Here is a 21925-nt window from a genome sequence, read left to right as displayed (position 1 = left end):
CTTGCAAGTATTATTATGCTTTCTAATAGCATGACTCAGAAACAGAATGGATCTACTGATGAACACACCACAGAGCATTCATGACATGATGTATGTAAAAGTGTCCCTAGGCAAATTCCTCACAATAATCTCAGATGCATGCTCATTGTTACTTTATTTGTTGCAGCAGTAATAATTCATTTTCTTTTATTAAGGGTCTCAGAGATGATGTGAGTTGTTGCCTATGAAGTTCTCTCTGCTGAAAATAGTTCACTTTTCCATTTCCTGAAGTAAAATAAGTTAAACCAGCTTCTTCTTCTCAGTCATGGAAATAAGTATCAAATCCCTCCTTTGGGGCGGAGGGGTTGTTTTTTTTTTTGTTGTCATTTTTCCAAAATTTATCTCACCACCTTGAAAGAGTCTCTTTTTCCTATCTCTCATCTTGGAGGCAAACTGTCCTGCATGTTATTAGACTCCTACACGTTCAAAGGAATGAGATAACTCACATCTCGTCATCAGGATCTGCAGAAGCCTGTAACTCACCCATTAAGATCAAGCAAGTGTGTGTGCGTCTGTGTGTCGGAGAGAGAGAGAGAAAGAAATTTCAGGACTACGATTGGAAAATACTGAATCTCAAGTACTTTCTCTCAAGTGAGAAAAAATAAACCATTGTAGTATTTCAATATATATGTCTAACATTCAACAAACAAATTGTAACATAACCTAGCTTATTATTGAATATGAATTTACATGCCACATAGGTTTGCTTTTACAAGTGTGCAAATTATCACACAAACGATCCAATAATTTAAATTAACCAAAGATTTTTTTTTTTTTTAATGTGAGACATTCAAACGCTTTGAAAGGTAGAGCAGAAGCAGCCACCAGGCTCAAGGTAACTCTTAGGAGCTGCAGAGGTCACAGCTCAGGTGTGAGAGACACAGAAAACAACACCCACGGGTTAACAATCGGCAGTGGTAGCATCATGCTGTGGGCCTTTCAATATCAAAGACAAGGAAACTTATCAGGCTATGGAAGATCAATGAAGCTAAATACAAGGTTCACCTTACAGCAAGACCTGGAGGCTAAACATACAACCAGTATTAAAATGGTTCAGATTGAATCACAGTCATAGATTGGTCTAGTTAAAGGTGAGACCATAAAGAGAATTAAGAACCTGTGGTAAGACCTGAAAGCTGAAGTTCACAGATGCTTTTCCTCCAATCTGACTGAGTTTGAGATGTTTTGCAAACAAAAGAGGAAAAGAAATTTCAGTCTCTAAACACAAAACACAGAAGAACTGCAATTGTAATATCAATGAAAGGCTGTTGTAAAGAGAAAGAGGCGTCACAGACGTCAGTACTGCTTAGATATGAAAAATTTAGAAAACCATGTGTCTTCCTGACTTTGCCATTTCATAAGTTTGTGTTGCTCTATCACATTTACAAGTGGCATAAATATTTTTGATTGTTCACACTGCGTAACTCAAATATTACGGAACAGGCAGAAATAGTTTTCTTTGTAAATATTATGCCACATTAGACATTTATTGATTTGTCTCTCATGATGACTGCAGCTGACATATTCTCCTAAAACTATTGCTGTAACTGTGCCTTTAATTACTACACTCCCCTGCCCTGCTATTAAGAAACAGCCCGGGGCAGCAGAACATGGGCAGAAAAGCAAAGCTACTCCTGGAACAAATCTAAAGGCACAAAAGCACTCAGAGTTCTCCAGTGGGTTTTTGTTTTTTTATTTTTTATTTTGTTCTCAGACATGATCAGTGGGTTTTGCACAAAGAACTATAAATAGCTGCCAGTATGTTTACTGAATCTCAATGAGTTCTTTGGAAAATACACCTGAAATATATAACCAGTAATGGCTGCAGACTGTGATAATTTAGTGGAGGAATGAACTGCAACTACAGAATCCACTTTAGATCACACTTGATATTAACACAATTAATTAATAGACAATAGAATGTGTAGGAGCATATGTGCAGATGTGTATAGCTTTTTAGAATAGGATTTTTTTACTTCTTGCTTACTTTATAAATCAAATGATAAATGAGCTGTCAATGGAGTTTTTCGTGTTGGTATAATTAGACTGGAGCGGAGTAAATCAAACGGAGTTTTGGACTTGTCATGAAAGAAAAAATCCATCGGATTCTTTCATCTCCTTGTTTTTGGCTTGTCTTCTAACAACGTCTCCTGTCCCATGTGCTTCCTCTGCTGTAGTTAGATATTATACAATTATTTTTTAATTGTCTGAAGTACAATTGCATTTTTCTTACTGGAAAAACAGCCTAAATTTAAACAGAAGTAGTAATTAAATGCACTTCAAACGCAACAGCACCTTGAAACATTTTTGAATTTAAAAAAAAATTACACTCACTGTGAAATCTTCTCTTTTAGAAGATATCCAAAGATAAAAGCAAATGAAAAACTGTGAAGGGCAACTTGTCTGTCCCAAGGAAACTGTAATCTGCCTGTGTAAATATCTCCAGTGATCTGTCTCAGAGTGTGTGGCAAGTGTTGACACGGGCAGAATCCGTTTCCAGTGAAATTAAAAGAAGAAGCCTTGGTACTGGCATTACTGGCAAAGAAAAGGAGTTGGAACAACTTGGGGAGAACCAAACACACTTCCGAGGAAAGAGCAGAGATTTGTTTCTGGCTCGCGTGACAAACTTTGTTGAGGGGACAAAAAATTTTGAATATCAAGTTTGATTTCCACTGAATGTGCTTTAGCACAAATCGATCACGAGTCAAACTAGAGTAAATGCTGAACTGAAAATTTCAGCATATTAGAAGAGATCCCAAATTCAATTCACTCTGGAATTCCTCTCCTATGTATATGAAACTAGAATCTATTAGCAGTAGTTGTCTAGGTATGTCTACGGGTGGATTTGACCTCAGATAACGCCACTTTTCACTCATCTATGAGGGGCTTCATATTTTCTCTCTTATCTTGCCTACCGGCTTTGTGAGGCTTGGTGGAGCAAAGCTGAAGATGATGCCAAAGCCCACAGGCGAAGGTAAACACCACCACCTCACTGTGGAAATGCCTCCTTTCACCTTTCTCACAACATTTAGAAATCAAAACGAATTGAGTTTTACCAGCACGACATTCTGCTTCTTGGTTATTTCAAGTGATAACAATGAGGCAAAGGAAATACATTTAGTTGGAAAAGCATGAGACATTATTCTGGGGAAAAACACAAAGTAAAACAGGAAAACCCTGGAAAACGCAGTGAGACACAGGAGTTTTCCAACTTACTGGTGGGCGGACTGTGTATGGCAAGCAGTCTGTGTACATATTTGCAATCCTTCACTTGAGCAATAGGTCCTACTCACAAGGTCTTCACTGCTCTGCACAGATTTGCAGATTTGCTTGCACGAGTTCACTATTTTGCCACAAACAAATAAACATAATATATATATATATATATATATATATATATATATATATATATATATATATATATATATACACATATATATATATATATATATGTATACATATATATATATATATGTATATGTATATATATATGTATATATATATATATATATATATTATTTTTTTTTTCATCTCTCGCCCATATATATATATATATATATATATATATATATATATATATATATATATATATATATATATATATATATATATATATATATATATGTATATATATATATATATACATATACATATATATATATATATATATATATATATGTATATGTATATATATATGTATATATATATGTATATATAAAAAATAACCTTAACAAGCATATTAAAAACACTTTTTTGTTTTTTTTTGCCAACCGGTGACTCTTCTGTTTTTGAAATACAGCAAGAAAACAGTGAACTAATTTCAGTCAAAGTCCGACTTGTCAAACTGATAATCAAGCATTAAAGCTGTCATTCATTTTACATGTCGGAATATTGACGAACTCGCTTGCCATAGCCTGGAATAAAGGGAGCCGTTTCGTCATCATTAACCAGAGGCAGCAAGGTGGCACGTTGGACACTAGATGGCGCCAAAGTCTACATTTTATTACCCACTCAACCAACCAGACTTGAAAAAGGAAATCTAAAAAAAAACAAAAGCTTTTGAAATAGTAATTTTTTTTACAGCTACAGAATCTATTTAACTCAGCTGTAAAAACTGCTTGTTTTTACAGCTGAATGAAGTGGACAAAGTTTTTTTACCTAAACCTCATTAAAGAGAACCAGGTGTGCATTCTCAGGGCAACGTGTGTAGCATGATTACAGCACCATGATAAGCCAAGATAACAAACACAGAGCCTCTCGTCAAATTAGAACCCAGTATTTCCTATAGGGAGATTAAATAGTTATCTTCTTTGAATGAGCACCTTAATATACGATTTAAAATATTAGGTTATTGGAATCCTCTGAGGGTTTTTCTGACAGTCAGGGAAAAGGCAAGAGTTCATACTGTCCATACAGTTATAGGAAAAACAAAGAGCTGGTCCAAATTCCTACAAAAGCCACGGCACTCATTTTCTGTATGACTTTCACTGCTGTTAAGAAACTTTGAACCATTATTCTTTCTAACTTTGCAATTTAGTTTTTTGGGGCATCTGTTGTGCAAAGCTGTGTCAAATTACAGCACTTCAATTGAGTTAATGGCTGAGACCAGGCCATTAATCAGCTTGATTCCTTTCTTTTTCAGCTGGTCTGGTATGGATTCCCCTTCCCGCTCCCACTTTTTCTGGGATCGTTTTTCTGTTGACGACACAATTTGGATTAACTTCAGCTGCCTCTGGGCTCGCAGCACAGAAGACTAACAGTTAGTTGTGAGTAGAAGACAAACACAGCAGCAGTGGGTTGCAGAGGTCACCCAACTTGCATTAGAATAGTGCAGCTCCACACTTTTGATAGAAGATTGATCTCTTTTTTCCAGAACCTTAGTGGTGAAAATGACTGAAGTTTGAATGGTGCTTAATAATTTCCATTTAACCAAACATTACTGAGGGTTCAAGTAAGTATTTCGGCATAAATCTTTCATTTTGACACTCGATTAGAGAACATCAACGATGAATTCTACCTAGTTTTTAAAAAGTTGAAGTTATATGTTATTAAAAGTGGACAGAGACAAACAAATCTTTAAAAGACCTGAACTGAAATGACTGTGAAGCCAATGATTGGTGGATTCAGAATAAGAAAAAAAAAAAGAATAACAAGACACATTTGCATATTTGACTTAGCATATTTATTTGTTTTTATTATATGATACTTTGTGTTTTTTACATAAAGAGACATATTTCTTGTATACATATAGATTATATGGATAATTTGTTTCCGTTTACAGCATATGTACATGTTCAATAAATTTTAGATCAACACCAAGAAAATAAAACATTTTACAAGTGCAAGAATGCTCGTTAGTTGCTAACTTTCAAGGTCGTTTACCCTTTTGAACCAGAATCAATTCAAAGCTCATGTGATAGATTTTTTTTTTTTTTTCCTCTTCATCCCACTAAAAAAATAAAATGTGAAAATCATCTTGACATGCTTTGGAAAATCTTACCTGTTGTTACATTCAAATGTCTCATCAGAACAGGCTGCAGTGAGATATCTCGGCTAATATCCACATTGTTTTCATTCCACTTTGAAACTGAGACTTAATCTAAGAGTTAAAGCGAAGACAAACAGAGGGAGGTGTCCGCTGGATTCATTTCCCCCACATTTTTCAGCATTTCCTGCCAAACAAGACCCTATTTCTGCTGTGCACAAAGTCTCAGCAAGAGCACGTAAAAATCGGATATTTCCTAAAGGATTCCTTTTGAAGAAGGGGTGTGAAAAGAATCTGAAGTGAGATCGGATCAAACGGTGTGTGGGCGCCGACGGAGGCTTTTCATGGAAAATGTGCACAAAAGCACACGAGTCATTGCCGAGGCCATATTTTAAATTGGACTCCTCCGAAGTGAATGGTGAAAGAATGGCTTACAATATCTATTATGATTTAGATTTGCATTGTGCACATACTAACAAAAATAAAGGAATTAAAAATAGAGTGGCAGTGTAAATTAGTTGAATCAGAGGAGGCAATGTGGTTTTTAAAGCCCTCTTTTACTTAACAGAACCAGAATGGGCATGTTTGCTGTTTGTTTTATGCTTTCTCTCAGTGGTGCTACTAAAGGGTTCCCTGCAACATTCTTCATAGCTTCCAGAACATCAAAGCAAAAGCAGTGAGTTAAATGTATATGTGCAACTTTTTTTTTTTGCTTTGTTTTATTTATTTATTAATAAAAAAAAAGGAAAGAAAAAAGTTATTTACAAAAAAACAAACAAACATTGAATTTCTTAATGTTCCTCTGCAAACGAATGCATATAATTTGGTGGTCTTAAGCTGCGCTGGGGTGACCAGCCAGAGTTCCTTGCATGCATGCTTCCTCACACATTCGGTGAATCTATACATACTATTATTTTACAGTTAACTCCTACGAGTACAGAGGCTGAGGTACAAAGCGCAGGGAGGAGGAGGACTGGTCGCCCACTTTACCTCCTGCGGGGAAGGAGGACAGAGAGGAACAGACGAATGGGAGGGATTAGTCTCCAAGCATGTTCTGATAATCGACGCTCTCATCGGACACCGGCAATGAAAAACAAGAAGCGGCAACTGCTTGATTTTTGCTTGAAAACACAAAATATAAATCCGAAATGTGAGCCAAAATTCCTTAGTTTTGTGGTCAAAATTAAATTCATTTTTCACCTTTGAGATGATTAAAAGAAAATCATCTGTAGCAGAGAAATGAAAGTGACTGGTGCTCAGTGGGTAGAATAATCGCATGTCAATGTGCCCTTGGGCAAGGCTCTTAACCCAAAGTTTCCCACTGATGTGTGTGATGGTGTATGAAAGTGTATGTTTGTGTGACTGGATGAATCTGATAAATGTTTTTAAAAAATCATTATCAAGAGCTATCGCTTTCAGAAGATGTTTCATATTATAGAAGTGGCAGGAATCCAATGATTCCTGCCACTTTTTAAATAAATAACCTTAACAAGCATATTAAAAACACTTTTTTGTTTTTTTAGAATAATCAGTAGGAACTTTTTATTATAACTGCTGATCAGCTTTTTTCCTCTGGGATTTAGTCAGTTTATCTTTGGCGTTGAGCTCTGGTAGCCTAAAGCTATTTTTTAAGTTGGTCAAAATAAAAGATTACTTTTAATGTAAATATTCCAGGGGTATGATTAATTCTGGGCTTAATGATACATTATTTAAGAGGCATTTATGTGTAAAATCTTGTGTCAGAATTCACTATTTATTTATTTTTTTAATCCTAATTAAAGAATAAAAAATTGAAAAATAAATCTGTTACAGTACATTTTAAATGTATTCATAACATTAAAAAACCTATGTGGTGCATAGCTGTTCTAACATTGCAAACTTTAACAAGAACACACATCTTGTATACTTTAAGAGTAACTGATGATTATCTGACTGCAGGTATTTTTCAAGATGATAAAACTAGATTTCCATTTTGGTAACATGAGCAAACAACGAACTAGACATTTCTGTTGTTTTGTGTGTTATTATTCCTGTAGCACTACATTTAAGACAGTGGTTGTTGTGATGGTAAAATCATTTACATTGAAAAATATCTATTTTTTTACTACCTAATCTCCGTTTTACTCCATGGAAACAAATGAGAGGTCCTACCTTTTAGGGTTAAGGGTCAAGAAGAAAATAAACACATCTAAAATTATGCTACTGCTTCAAGTGGAAGTGTCAGCATTTCTTTTTAACTACAATTTTATGCATTGTTATTCAGTAAACTCAAGCAAACATATTGATTTCTTCTCAAGCCCAAAAAAGACGAAGAAAAAAAGAAATACTAGTTTTTTCCATTTTAACATGTCACATTTCAAAATGAAAATTGGCGTACCGCTTATTGTTGCTCATCTTCCATTGAAGGCGTCTGATAAGAGATTCCCAAATTAGCAAAACAGGCATGGAGCGACTACACTCTCAAAGACGACATGTGGTATATTGCTATAAAGTCTGTGAGTTTTCCACAATCTACGTAGCTTAAAGAGAGACAAATCGGTGTGCGTACATTATGCAAAATGCCTCTATAAGTGAGTAAATTTCAGTGTGGTGACTCCAAATGCACATTTGCACACATGCACACAAAAGCACCTTTGATTGGAGAGAAAATGGTTTGATAGACAGCTCGATAGATATCGTTGACCATACATAGAGATTGAGTCTTGATTTGCAAAAAAGTAGTTAAAAACAAAAGTAATTTTTTTTTTTTTTCGTATACAACTTTCTTAATGTTAGTTATTTTCTCACCCTGAAGGGTCTTTTTTTTCCCCATGCAGTTTATGCCTTGTTACTTGGCCTCAAACGGTTTGATTAGGTGACTTGAGGCAAGTTTTATGGTGAACGAAGCACTACACATTGACTAATCTAAGCCAACCATGATGCTTAAACATGGTAAACATCTTTTTCATGTGGTACTTCTAGGTATTTAACTTTATTAAGCCTATGTACTCATGCATTTCTTCCAAACTGTGAGATATTTGAAGGCTAGTCTCTAAACTTCAGTCAGGCTTTAAGCTTTTTTTTTTTTAAACCGGTACATGTGAAGCATGGAGGATTCTGTACAATCAGCGAGAGAAGAAGAGAAGCAGACTGTTAAGATGGCTTCACGTTGAATAATACTGTTACTGTAAACCTACTGCTACTTCTATTGAGCCAAAAGAAAAAAAATGCTCAGTGGAAATGTGTCGACGGCAATTGGCAGGACAGGATGAAGGCTGAAACGTGTTATAAAGACCGAGCACAGATGGATCCGCAAAAAAAAAAAAAAAAAAAAGAGAAAGAAAAAAAAAAGGAGGAAAAGTTTGTCTACAGAAATCTCACACGAGAGTCTCGATACCATCGGCTTTGGAGCGAAACACTCATCCGCAGAGTCTGCCATGTCCTCATGAATAAATTCATCTGCGTCCAACATTTGTTTCGGCCTGCTGAGCGAGCTTGTCCGTTCAAATGTGCTCACAGTTGCTGCTCAAGTCGTGGCATTTTTGCTGTTGAAAATGTGAGCATGCTGCCACTCCAACATGTCAGGCGACGACTTGAATCCAGATCCTCCAGTGAGCTTAATTGCATGCATAATACCTTTTCACTTGGCTCGCGCCCTTTCCTCAAAAAGATTATCCACAAAATCGTCACCCCTCCTCCCCGTGGGCCAAAATTGTTCGCAGATTCCATGTTTCGTCCCGTTTTTTTGTTACTCCTCACGCGCGGTTCTTGTGGTGGAAAGGATCATGAGGGTCAGGTGAGATCGACGGCAGGCTGTATGGATGGTTGTTGGATGGTGACGAGGTGGGTCAGGGGAGGGCAGCTCCCCGGCGGGCCCGTCAGACGGACACGGGGCAGCTGATCACCCTGTCCTCCAGCATGACGCTAACAACCAGGAAGACGAAGTACAGCATGAACATGATGAAGCCCAAAAGCTTGCTCATTCGCCACTTGCACGCGGCGATGGAGATGATGACGAAGAGGAGCATGAGGAAGAGGAGCACGATGGCGCAGAAGAGGCCGTTGGAGCTGACCTGCACCGGGATGAAGCCGCGGAACATGGACCACAGGAGCCAGGGAAACGGCAGCCTGCAAAGGTACGAACATGTTGTTGAGAAAGCAACGGCATGACCAAACGTTTCGCATTCAAATCCCTTCATCCCTTTTCAAATGTTGCCACTTTACAATCACAAAGAACTCATGCACATAACTATGAAGTGGGAAGAGAATGACATTCGGTTCACCACATCTTTTACAGATAAAAATCTGAAAAGTGTGGTGTACATTTGCATTAAGCCCACTTTGCCTTAATATCCCAAAATAAAATCCAGGGGAGCAACTCAGAGGTTCAACAACAACCCTAAACACAGATTTAGATCAAAGCATAATTTGTGTCTGGATGGTCTAGTCAAAGTCCAGTGCAGAATCTGTGGCAAAACTTCATAGATTGATCTTTAAATATGCATCCAGTCTGACTGAGCTTGGACTATTTTGCCTAAATGAATGTTGGGCAAGCATGTCCATCTGTAAATGTGAAAAGGTGATAGAAAGCAGCAATAATTGCAGAGGAAAGCGCTTCGACAAAGCAGATTGGAGGCTCCGAATTCAAATGTGAACCGAACCTTTCAGATTCTATTTGCATAAAAATGCTCAAAATCATGTGTCATTTTCCTTCCACTTCACAGTAATTTGCTGTCTGGTGTTGATCTTTCAGATCAAATCCTGAAAAACCACAACAAATTTTTAAAACCACATAACTGAGATCTATAATTCTATAATTTTCTTTTCCAAAGAACAGGCTGCTATGACCAGATGGAATACAATAAAATGAAATAATTTATTTCTTTTCAGAGTGACATGAGGAGATAATGACTGTTTTAAATGCAAAAATCTCGTATGTTCAAATGAAATTGCTTCTCAGAGAGGATTGTGAGGACAGATTCATCATTACCGCATTTTACTTCGAGGTCTGCACAACCAAGACTTAAAACTCTCAGATACGACGTACCCAACAGTGATGTCGAAGATGTTGGAGCCCACAGAGCTGGATACGGCCATATCGCCCAGCCCCTTGCGTGCCACAATGACACTGGTGATGAGGTCGGGGATAGAGGTTCCAGCTGCTAATATAGTCAGACCCATAATCTCCTCTGTAATCCCGATGGTCTCGCCAACCTGCAAAGAGAAAAAAAAAAAAAAGCTCCAGGGTAAATACAACCTCATATTTGGTGCAGCTATTTTTAATTTCCTTGTGATGCTTCGGCGCTTATGGCAGTGACAAAACTCATAGTCAGCTATGTTTTGATAGGTATGGCTGTAATGATGTTTAATCAAATGTAAAGGATGGGGGAAAAGAGTTTTGTTTACTAGGCATTTTTTTGTGCCGCTGCACTGATACTTTCAAAACAAAACCTGTTGTGCTGCATATACCTGGTGAGCCCACCACACCATTAGATAGGAGAATGCCGCAATCCAGCAGATGGCCCCCAGGAATGTAACCGGGAAGAACTTTTTTGACGACTGAAAAGGAAAAAGAAAAAAGAAAAGGTGAACAAATCTCGTCTAGAAGAGAGGCGACGTTCTTGAAAAAGTTTGGGAAAGTCACCGTTTTCCTGACGTCAGGAAGAGTCAGCCACAGGGGGAGGACGATGGGCATGATAAAGAGGTAGGTGAAGCGCTTGCGATTGGACTCGGGCCAGGACAGGCTCAGAGGCTGGTCCTCCTCTTCCTCATCTTCAGCCTGACAGCAGATGTCACAAGATGAAGAAGAAAAAAAAATGAAACCGCTGTTATATGTATATACCTGAATAAAAACACCCATCATACACGTTGACACATGTTTTTTGTTTGTTTATTTGTTTGTTTTCAGTCTCAGGCTGTCACGTATTGCTGCCATGCCGGTGTCCACATAATTCAGTCCACCATTTGGAAATAATTAGCAGCCAAACACGAAGAAAATAACCTAATGGGCTGAGTCATGCTTTTTGCCTGTGCATTAAAGGGTGATGGGGGAAAAAAAATCCACTATAGTCCTTCAGCTTGATAAATAATCTCATCAGGATGCATCTTCCCATAGCAACCATCACAAAGAGGAAGGCAGCAGCACGACAACGCGCAGAGGTCTGCGGGAGCAGCACGACTTGGGAGCCCGCGTGCCGTCGCTTACCTTTAATGGACAGCTCCGGGTTTTCAAAGAAAGGTTCTGTGGAAAGGTTATTAACAGTTAACACTCTGTTGGCATTTCCATGTAAATCCAAACAAGCTCATCGGGGAGGTTGAAACTAATCCGAACCATTTAATACAAATCCTACTTTAAGAACCTGTAGCCTGTCTTGACTGTTGCATTGATCGGTTAATTACAAATAAGCTGAAGATAGTTACCATCAAATATCCCGCTGTGTCAAAAACAAGCTGAAAACAGAACAGGAAAGTGTCTGAAGAAGACTGCCTGTGTGTCGGCCATATTGTGAATAACAAGTTCTTCTTGGAGCCCAATAGATCTTGGTCTTTCCAGGTGAAAGATGTATATTTGACTTACTCTGATCTTTTTTTTTATTTATTGCAAAATAGCTTTTTTTTAACGTACCACTAATAAGAGTAGCCGACACTGAGCCAAAGATGAACAATACCTTCACATTATTCTCACAGTGAGGTAAGGAAGTGTCAAAATCAATAATGAACAACTTAAACATCTTTAATATTTTTGCTTTTTTTCAGTTACTGTTAGGTAAAGAAACGCTTTGTGTGTTTTAGTCTGCTTTACATGTTCCAGTTTACACCGGCAGATCATTAGTGGTGCCTCTCCAAACTATTTCCTGTTCAAATTATCTTCAGTTTATGAGCAAATAGCTGCCTAATGCAAACGTAAGCCATTTTAAAACACAGTTTGGACAAACGTGTATGATATTTTTGAGTTTTGATTTGTTTTAACATGATGCAAGTTTGCATTGGCATTGGACAAGCTACTGTCTTGAGCCTCCAACTAATACGCCAGGAGAGGAATCTAGCGGCTAACATGTAAAACGCTTCTAACCTAAAACTTCCCTCCAACAGTCCCGACCTACCCCTTTAAGACGCACAAGCCTGATGACCGATTTGGGTGATTGCACGGAGCTCGACAGGCTCTCTTTCAGGAGCGGGACTCATCAGCGTTGACTGCTGATGTCGGCCTTGCAGCCCCGACCCCTGGGGTTCTGACCGGACCTGCCGCCAGAATGCCAAGGAAGCCACAGAGAGTCGGTGATTACCACGAAACATCCCCGCAGCTAAATCATATTTTCTATTAACTCACAGGCTCGCCTTGCCTCTGAACTGAAGTGGTGCAGCAGCAGACACTTCTGGCAGCAGATATTTGTCTCGTCTCCTTTGAATCCAATTACAGGAGATGATAATGGACCACGGATTTGCACATGCATATGTGGATGACCTAGAGGTTCTTTGCCCTTGTGTGAATGACATTGGCGAGGCATAAAAACAACAAGAAGCTGGATGTACAGTAAAACACCTGCTGATAACAGCTGATGCGTTGTGGACTGTAATTACTTCAAGAAATCCTTAACATTCTCAATTAGATCTGCTCTGCATACCATTAGAGCAAAGCAGCAATCTTTGGAAGAAAAAAAAAGGAAAAGGCTTTAGCACGAATCATGAATCATGTGACGTTTGTCCTGCTGTGACAGCTACAGCTGCTAAGCATCGCGGGGTAACCTTGGTAATCAGAGCCGCCTAACAAAAGGCAGCGCTCGCTTCTCTCCTTCTCTGGATCCACATCTCTACTTGTTCTCCATATCCAGATGGCTGCATTGTTGTCTGGATTGAATTTCATAAGAGTTAAATAATCCCCAAAGGGAATTTTATATTACTGCACGGCAGATTGTGTAGGAGGAGAAGATAAAGGCAGAAAGTAACTGAAATACGTTGACCACAGACGCAAAGAGAGAAGCATCCGTCTCAATTCCACCGGATTTGGGATGGATGCAAAGCGGAGTTTTTCAGGCAACTTTGATGCACCGATGTAGAAGATTTGGTCAGTTTTCAATAATACTCAGATTAAACGCCAGGAAGACTTGGAGTAAACAAAAATTCATTCCTAATTTTTCTACTTATTCCTTATTTTGCCACTGATGAAGCTGGATGAAGTGGAGTTTGAAATTGTTCTCTGTTTTGTTGTTTTATAGCATCTTTTGTTTTTTTTTAGTTTCTCTTCAGAAAGCTCCACCAGCTGCTCCTCTTAGTAAGCACCTTCATCGCTAGATGTAACAAAAACAATTACTTCTTTTCAGAACCTCATTAATTAGCGATAAAAAAATATGTTGTTTATGCCATTTCTCTCCAGATGTATTGCCACCTCTGGCCACCAGGAAAAAATAACACTTTACCAGCAAGGGTGTGAACAAGTGTGGGACTTTTGACCTGATCAACAAACCAAAAAAAAAAAAAAAAAAAAAAAAACAGGCATTTCCAATTAGGGATTTTTTTTTTTTAAATGTAACAAATGTACTCAAATTGAGAATAGTTTTTCTAATAACAGAAAGTCAAATAAAAATATCTCTTTGAGATTATGGTACTACAATAAATGTTGAACTTATTTTGGTAGCTGACCAGGGGTGCTAGTCAGCCATCTCTCGCAGGTTTTACAAATCATTACAAATTTCATCTTTTACCTGTCAAGCGTGAATATTTTTGGATTTACAGAGCAGCTTTTCTGAACCACAACTCTGAATGTGTGTGATTTTGCTTAACATGCTTTGTGAGCTAAAGCATCCCATGTTGCTCTAGCCTGGTTCTGAAATGCCAGCCCCTCGGGGGCCTTTCCTGCCTTGTGGTGCCTCAGTTGGTAACACTGCCAACTCTATGCTTAAAGGGACTGACTTTTATCAGACACCACAGAGATGCAAGGGGTGGCCTGACATTTGGCTAATGTGTGTGTGTTTTCTTCTTTTTCTTTTCTCTTCTGGAGGTGAGCGTTTGCTCTTGGCACCTGGTGTTAGACTAATATTAGTCGGGCTAAAATTGTTCAAAGAAAGTGCAAGTAAGCCATCAGACCTGATGTATTTGTTGATTGTAGGTAACAAGAAACGAGTAAAATATAGTGACCTTTCTGTAGAACGCATAGACTGTACTTATGTGAGATTAAGGTGAGATACCAGAAATGTGTTTTTTTTTTGTCAATTTATGTCGAAACAGGTTTACGTCAACACTTTTAGTCGTTTTCTCACAGCATTCACAGCTTGGATGTTGTTGGGGTTTTTTTTTACACGTTTCATTTAGACATGAAATTCTTCTCATTTTCTTCAAAGGGAAAAGCAAATCTAGCATTAAATCCTGTCATGACACACGCTGCATGGACTTCTCTGAATTCCTTTTATGTGACGAGTCACAGGACGCTCAAACTTCTTTGCTTTGTGATCAAGGCAGTCGTAAATCCAAAACACAGAACGAGATTTTGCTGTGAATCATACTCTCGGTCCCATTTATCTTCCTATGTCGTCGGAAACATGTCAGTATGTTACAGCAGAAATTTGTCTCTAAGCGTTTCATTAAGAAACTGCACAACATGTCCGCTTCTGATTTGAATTTGACCTTAACAATCCCCCCTATTCCTTGTTGCCAAGGCTTCAGAGGAGGAATGGAACAATCAGTACGACGGGGCCTCTGGTGGCACATGATGGCGTGAGCAGTTTCCAGTAACTTCCTGGGTGACACAGACAGGTGCACTGTGGGACAGATGTCTAAAAATAGCAGGATGTAAGAATTAGACGTGCCAATAAGCATCCAGGTCTATCAAAGTTAGTGAGTCACCACCTGAGAAATGATCTTGTATATGCACACAAGTAAGGACTCTTCAGCAGTGGTGGAGCTAGACTTTTTTTCAAGGGGTGGCCAAAGGGTGAGCAAGGCTTTATCAGAGGGGTCCATATACAAATGGACCGTTCCATGGAACGAAAAGAAAAAAATATGTTTCCTTTCGATCAAAATTAATTAATATAACTAGTTAGGTTATAATTCAAAGCTTTCATATGATAGCCTACTTACATTTCAGTCATTATAAAACTTAATGGTTTTTCACATATTCTTACCACACATTTCAAGCAAGAGCTGGGAGATATAAAACATTACAGGGCAGTATGTGCACTAAAACATATGTTAAAAGAATCTGTCTGAAACACGATCTATCAGCACTAGCATGGCTAATATAATAAACGAGGCACTACACAGCGGTACACAACCTTTTTTTTTTTTTTTTAGAAATGTATGACAAGTGCCGCCTCTCATTAGGAAGGTAACAGCGGTTACCGCTGAGCGGTAAAATGTTGTAAATACCTGCAAAACTCCTCGACGGTGTAACTCTAAAGCCGTTGATGTGTTTTGGATCAAGCAGGATCCACATGTCAGTTTAACCAATGAACAGCGTCGGGCATCGGGCTGCCTTCAGGGACAGTCGGAAATTACAGTTTTCCTGGCAATCTTTTCCGATCTCATAAGTATTATATTTTAAAATGACCATTTCCAGTGGGGTGGCAGTAGGGGTGGCAAGGGCTCTGTTGGGGGTGGCAAATGCCACCCCGGCCCCCCCTCTGGCTCCGCCACTGCTCTTCAGCGCTCCAGTCCTGAAGGAATCATTTTTGGAATCACATCAGAGGCTTTTAAGTGAGTCGGAAAGATGAAGGATTGTTTCCTCTTCAACAGAAGCAGATATTTTTTTTACAGCTAGAGGGCTGTTTAGTTTCTTTTTTTTTTTTCTAGTACTATTTTTAACCCAAAGCGTTACTGGAGAATGTGAACATAACTTGCAGTGCAGTGGATCGATACAGACATGACCGTATTTTGTACTCTGATATCCTTCAGTGCGACTCCCACCTGGGTTTGCATTTTTAGTCTCTGCACAAGAATAGAAAACTGTCTCCCAAACCAGTACAGTAGCCAACGAGGGCAGAGAGATGAAATCCTGCTTTCTGATTTAAAATTGCAATAAAATTCGCCCATGGTTTTATGCCACAATCTTTTAATGTTATTATCTGGAATTCCAATATATGTTATTATTTCCTGTTGCATGGAAAAACATGAATAAGTCAATCCACGCAACTACGATTCCATCAAGTTTGAAAATGCCTCGTGGTTTAGCTCATGTTCACAGTTACTGATATAAAGGGAGAAATTACAGCACATCTGTTGTCTGTTCTCTTTTTAAACATGTGACTTTGAATCGCTGCCCATCTGTGCCAGGACCGTCTGCTCGCTCGGCGGGTTGCTGCATCCCGCCGCCATTTTTAATGCCAGCCCGACCTGCCGAAGGTTGGCACCTGCGTGTGGCCGTTCGTCAAAGGGGTCTCGCCTGGAGCACCCAGCGGCGGCGAGCCACAGGTGAGCGAGGACTGCGGTCATAGAACTCTGAGGGAAGAGGCGGGTGGTGTTGCAGGTCCGGCCGCAAATGGAAGGGTGCATGCTGGGAAATTATCAGCTGCGGTGGCCTGTGCCATAATCTGTGCCACCTTTTCAGACCCACAGAGGAACAAAGGGACAAATCAAAGGCATAAACTATTCATAAATGTCTCCGTAACTGTGAACTGGTCTCGCAGATCCGTTATCTTTGAAAAGAGCGATCCAGCTGCATGAAGTGCAGCTTTGAGTCTAAAAGTTGCTGGTTAGCATTTAATGGTTTCTTACCGTCTCTCCCTCTTGCCCTGCTGTCCCGTTCATAGGTGGGGTCACCTCCACTTCCACGCTGGAGCTGTTAGGAAGATTCTTTTCTACAGAAACACACATGGAAAATCAATGATTGAGTTTACGCTAAAAATGTGGATGAAGTGATGTTATATTGTTTTTCCTAACTTTTCACCTGTTCATTCAGCCAACACCTGACACTTTAAAAAAAAAAGTATGAATCATTTTCCCCAGAATGCAGGATGCAAGCAAAGGGCTGTGCTATTAAACTTATTGACCTAAAGAACATTAAGCCACTGATTTTGGTTTAATTAATTAGCTCATGAATTCAAATGTTATTTACTCTGTAAATTGAAGTTTTTGTTGTTTACCTTTTATGTTGGTAAATATCGTGTTTATTATTTATGCATTTATTTACTGCTTTATAGTTAACTTCATTAGATTTTATGTGATAAAAAACAGAGTTTTCGGGGGGGGAGGTTGTTGTGGTTTACAGCTGGTCATTTAAAAGTGTATCTTTCTTTTCTATTCACCCATCAAAAACCCTAATATTTTAAACTGATATAACATTTACCATGGACAGAAAATAATAGCTACAATCTCTCCCAAAATATATATTTTTTTGTCTTCAAAATTTCTCATCACCTCTGACCTCTCTAAGCAAACATCTGTCTTCAGTGTGCAAAAGCTTCACATTAGATAGGAAAGATTCTCATTTCCAATTTCTTAACACTTTCACCTGCACACATCAAATGCCCTGGTTGAAACTTGTAACAGAAATAGCTTCAAGACATCAACATGGAAACTTAAATAGAAATCAACAAGCACAGACTTGGGTCCAGTCGAGTTGGCTCTCTGTGTGCTGACAGGCATGTGCATGACTGCTACTACCTTCATTCCTCCTGCTTTGGCTCACAGGCCTCCATTTCACTGGAGGCCGGACTTGTGTCCTCGCTAAACTACAGAAAGCCTAAAGCCATGTAATCAGATGATAAAACTGTAATTGCTGTGGAAATTGCTTTAATCCAACTGTGGTTGTGACACAATTAGGATGAGTCTAAGATAGACAATGTGACTTAATATGACAATATCCCAGCACATGACCTCAACTACTCCCTCCCCCTTCCACATGTATGGATTGTGATTTTGCAGATCAAAATGAGATATGAAGGAACTGTTACTGCATTATGCACGCCGCATTACCAGGTGATACTGCTGAGCTTGAACTTATCAAATCAGAGTCCTGACACTGCTCTTATGACCAGCAGTGTTGCATGTTGATTAAGAGGATAATATGTTAATGCAGCGCTGTTAGCATGCATTTATGTTTTTGATGTTGCTTTGATTCTCCTGCTCTGTCAACATCGAAGCCATGCCAGTGCCTCCGTCGGCCTGTGTTTGTTTTTTATTCTTTGGTTCGGTGCGCTTTGAGGGGGGGGGAAATAAAGCGCACCCGAATTACTCTTGGCAGTGAGTGTGATTGATTTAAACACTGCTTGAAGACAACACTTGCGATCAATTTGGCTGTCCTTGGTAATGTCATAGTTGTTCAACGTCGGCTGTGATCTCATTAATCATTTCAGTGGGGAAAATCTTAGCAAAGTTTTTATAAAGTCGGGTAAAGTTTCAGCGAGAACATGCGCATTTTGTTTTAGTAGGTAAACTAATAATAAACTCGCATCTGTATAACCCTTTCGTTGACAAAATCTCACAATAGACTAAAATGAGAAGGCATTACTAGTTATTTTAAAAACATTATCAAGGTTCATTGTGGTCGAGCACTTAAGATTATATCTGGGGGTTTGAGGGTGCAAATTATGAAATACCAAAAGCTGGAATGATTTGATTCTTTTCGTCTGCATGAAAGTGGAAAGATTTGTTCTGGGTTCGTTCACCAACAGGAAGCCCAGGAATACAAATCAGGAGTAATTGGAACTGAATTACATTTCAATGCACCCCAGAGCACATCTTCATGACCCTCAATGACAATCGTGGTTTGTGTTTGTTTTAAAGGTTGCACTTGAAAAAGAGGTTGCTGCGTTGACTTTTTTCACTTTAAGGCATGAAACACCATCAGTATTTTGAAGAAATGCCTCATCTACACTGGTAGTCTTAAAACTTTTTAAATTCCAACCTACAAAGCAACAGTGGACTGACTTCAACAATTGGTTTAATACACCAGCAGGTAGGGCGAATCAGTAACAATAAAATCTGTAAATGGGATTTTTAGTGGATTGGGTACAGCTGGTTCCAGCTTCACGTTCGCCTGCTTTACTCTTTGGAGCTCCGAATCACCGAGTGACATTCTCAGAAGGACGGCGAGTTAATGTGTGTTCTTGCAACAGCCGAGGTTTTTACCTGCACGGCTTGCTACTCCATTGGCCTTCTCGCTGTCCTCCACTTGGCATTTCTTTTTAGCGATCTTGTGAAGGATAGATGCCTTCTCACGAAATTTACCTGTGTGCACAAAAACAGAAGAGGAGACTTACTGAAGCAACGCATCTTCAAACGTGCTCAGTTTCTCTCCTCCGTTGTCAACGTTGATCTGTCGTAGGTCACATTCAGGAAGCACAGGACAAACAGATAAGCGGTGCTATTGTGATGTTCGAACAATATGGCGTCAGTATGAGGTGGAGTAGCATATATAGTTGATATTTGTAATGTCTTGATCCCAGACGGAGGCCGAGGGAGAAATCCGTCTTCTGGAGGTCAGACTCATTTAGTCCTCATCAGCTTTTGGACAGAGGAAACAAAGCAAAGTTCTTCTAAAATACATCAACATGGAGATCCTGTTTCATTCCCACCAGAAACAGAAAACAGAACACACTACAGACACCCTAAGAAATCCTGAGTGGAATCAAAATTTGTGAAGCATATTTCCGACAATAAATTTAATTTTTAAATTTAGCAAGAGAATGATGTTTTTAAGTAAGCAAATCCACAAGTAAACATTCATGTGCTTTCATGTTTAGCTGGATATCTGTTCTCTCCACGCCTGATTTCCACCACTGAAATCGATGCAAAAGATTTTTTATTTATTTTATTTCAGACAGCACGGCTGATTTGTAAGTGCTCGACACAGTAAGGCGTCAATATGTACTCCACCCAGCCATGTCGACACTGTCTGTGACCTTCAGGCAAAATCATTAATAACCCCAAGTTGCTGGCTGCTCCTCTGCTCCCGTTTCCTCTCTCTCACTCCTCGTCTCTGCATCGCTTCTCTTCCTCGTCACTCATCCATCTTTCTCTCACCTCGTCTGTCGTTGTTTGGCAAAGCACGACCCCCTCCCAGCCTCCCCGTGCCAAAACAGCAACACGAGCACACACGGCACGCACCACATTTTCACAAGACGGCGTCACATGTTTGAAAGCCCAGACATCACTCACCTTAGGCGGTTATTCTCAGTTGCTTTTGCGTTTGACAGCGAGTGTGAATTTGTGTAAAATGTGGGTGAGAAATGGTCGAGTCGTGCTTCCTGCCAGAAAACGCTCAAGAACCCAACCAAATGTGTGATCAGTAGACTAATTTTAATCTGAGCAAATTCAAAATGCAATTTTCATGAGATGATTTTGGGGGAGGAGGGGTTGTCCCAAACAATCTGATCACTCGGGAGAGAAAAAAAAAAAGCTTCCACATCTAAAAACTTGTTGTGCCATCCTTGGCTGAGGCAAATGCTATCAGGAGTTGCAGAGGTGGTTTTGACATATTTTCGCATAATTGTTTGAAATCAGTGAAATTGGATGGTTTCTGAAGCATTAATGGCATCACACAATATATATGTCCAGGTCAGAGTTCACTTAGGTAATAAAAAAAATATGGCTTGCGCTAAAGTCTTATGACTGTGTTAAACTTTGGATTTCAAGGTTAATAACTGTCTGAACTTAGGGCTTATGTCACGTCTTTATTTGAATCATTTTGTAAAATATAGAGTGCTCTTGAAGACCCTCTTTTAAAGTCAACTGTCCAAGTTTATATCTAGAGCTGCAAGTTTCAAACCTCACGGCAGCCTGTTGTGAAGCTATGTTCTTTAGCTTGTCTTATTAATATGATTGAATAAAACATTTTTCTTGAGTATAAAAAGAACTCTGAGTCAGTGCTGACTCTCTGAAAGAGCAGTTCTGAGTCTTTTCATCTTAACAGTGATTGGATAAATGTTTGCCCAGCACCTGCCAAAAACCTTCAAAAATACTTATTTTTGAGCCACTTGTTGTTTGCTTCTCAACATTGTTCCGCAGGATAACCCAAGTACATGTGAACTTAAAATTCACATGCTAAACAACAGAACTCCTTTCTACTAAGCACTGGCTCTACCGCCACCATGTGAAGGTATGCTGCTTTCAAAACATTTTTTGCATTTAATGCATACACACCTTCCAAAGAGTTTATCAATTTGTTTGTTGGAAAAAAAGGTGAAATGATGATAAATGTTCTTCTAGGTCAACAGTAGTTTTTGTCTTGGAACTCTCCCACAGTGCTTAATAACAACTTTAGCTAATGCTAATGTGATGACACATCTCTCTTATTTAGGATGCCATCTTTTAAATGTCCTGTTGAGTGAACATGAAGAGCATGTCTGTAAAGTGGACGACCTATGGTCCACCCAAAGAGAAAGTGCAATTCATCATCCGACTAGTATCTTTTTATTTCACTTGTGTTATGGAATCACAGACCATTTAGCATTTTACCTTCCAGCATAGATCATTTAGCTCTTTTCTAAG

General features: G+C 39.0%; 1 protein-coding gene across 5 annotated transcripts in view; it reads right to left on the bottom strand.

Moving 5' to 3' along the window:
• Positions 1-5423: 5423 nt before the first annotated feature.
• Positions 5424-21925, bottom strand: part of LOC129373246 (sodium/potassium/calcium exchanger 2-like) — a 55904-nt gene continuing 39402 nt past the window's right edge. For all 5 annotated transcript variants that reach the window (XM_055051091.1, XM_055051092.1, XM_055051093.1 and 2 more), the window contains 6 exons: positions 19565-19663; positions 17210-17292; positions 11148-11282; positions 10973-11062; positions 10551-10717; positions 5424-9631 (listed from right to left, as the gene is read on the bottom strand). In XM_055051091.1, the coding sequence (XP_054907066.1) occupies positions 9382-9631; positions 10551-10717; positions 10973-11062; positions 11148-11282; positions 17210-17292; positions 19565-19663 (824 nt within the window). In that variant the 3' untranslated portion in view covers positions 5424-9381. The remainder of the gene's footprint in view (positions 9632-10550; positions 10718-10972; positions 11063-11147; positions 11283-17209; positions 17293-19564; positions 19664-21925) is intronic.

This window comes from Poeciliopsis prolifica, unplaced genomic scaffold (genome assembly GCF_027474105.1).
Source record: "Poeciliopsis prolifica strain line A6 unplaced genomic scaffold, Auburn_PproV2 SCAFFOLD032, whole genome shotgun sequence".
In the NCBI taxonomy this organism is placed as follows: domain Eukaryota; kingdom Metazoa; phylum Chordata; class Actinopteri; order Cyprinodontiformes; family Poeciliidae; genus Poeciliopsis; species Poeciliopsis prolifica.
Note: the sequence above shows the minus strand (reverse complement) of the source record. Positions and strands in the feature narration are given on the sequence as shown.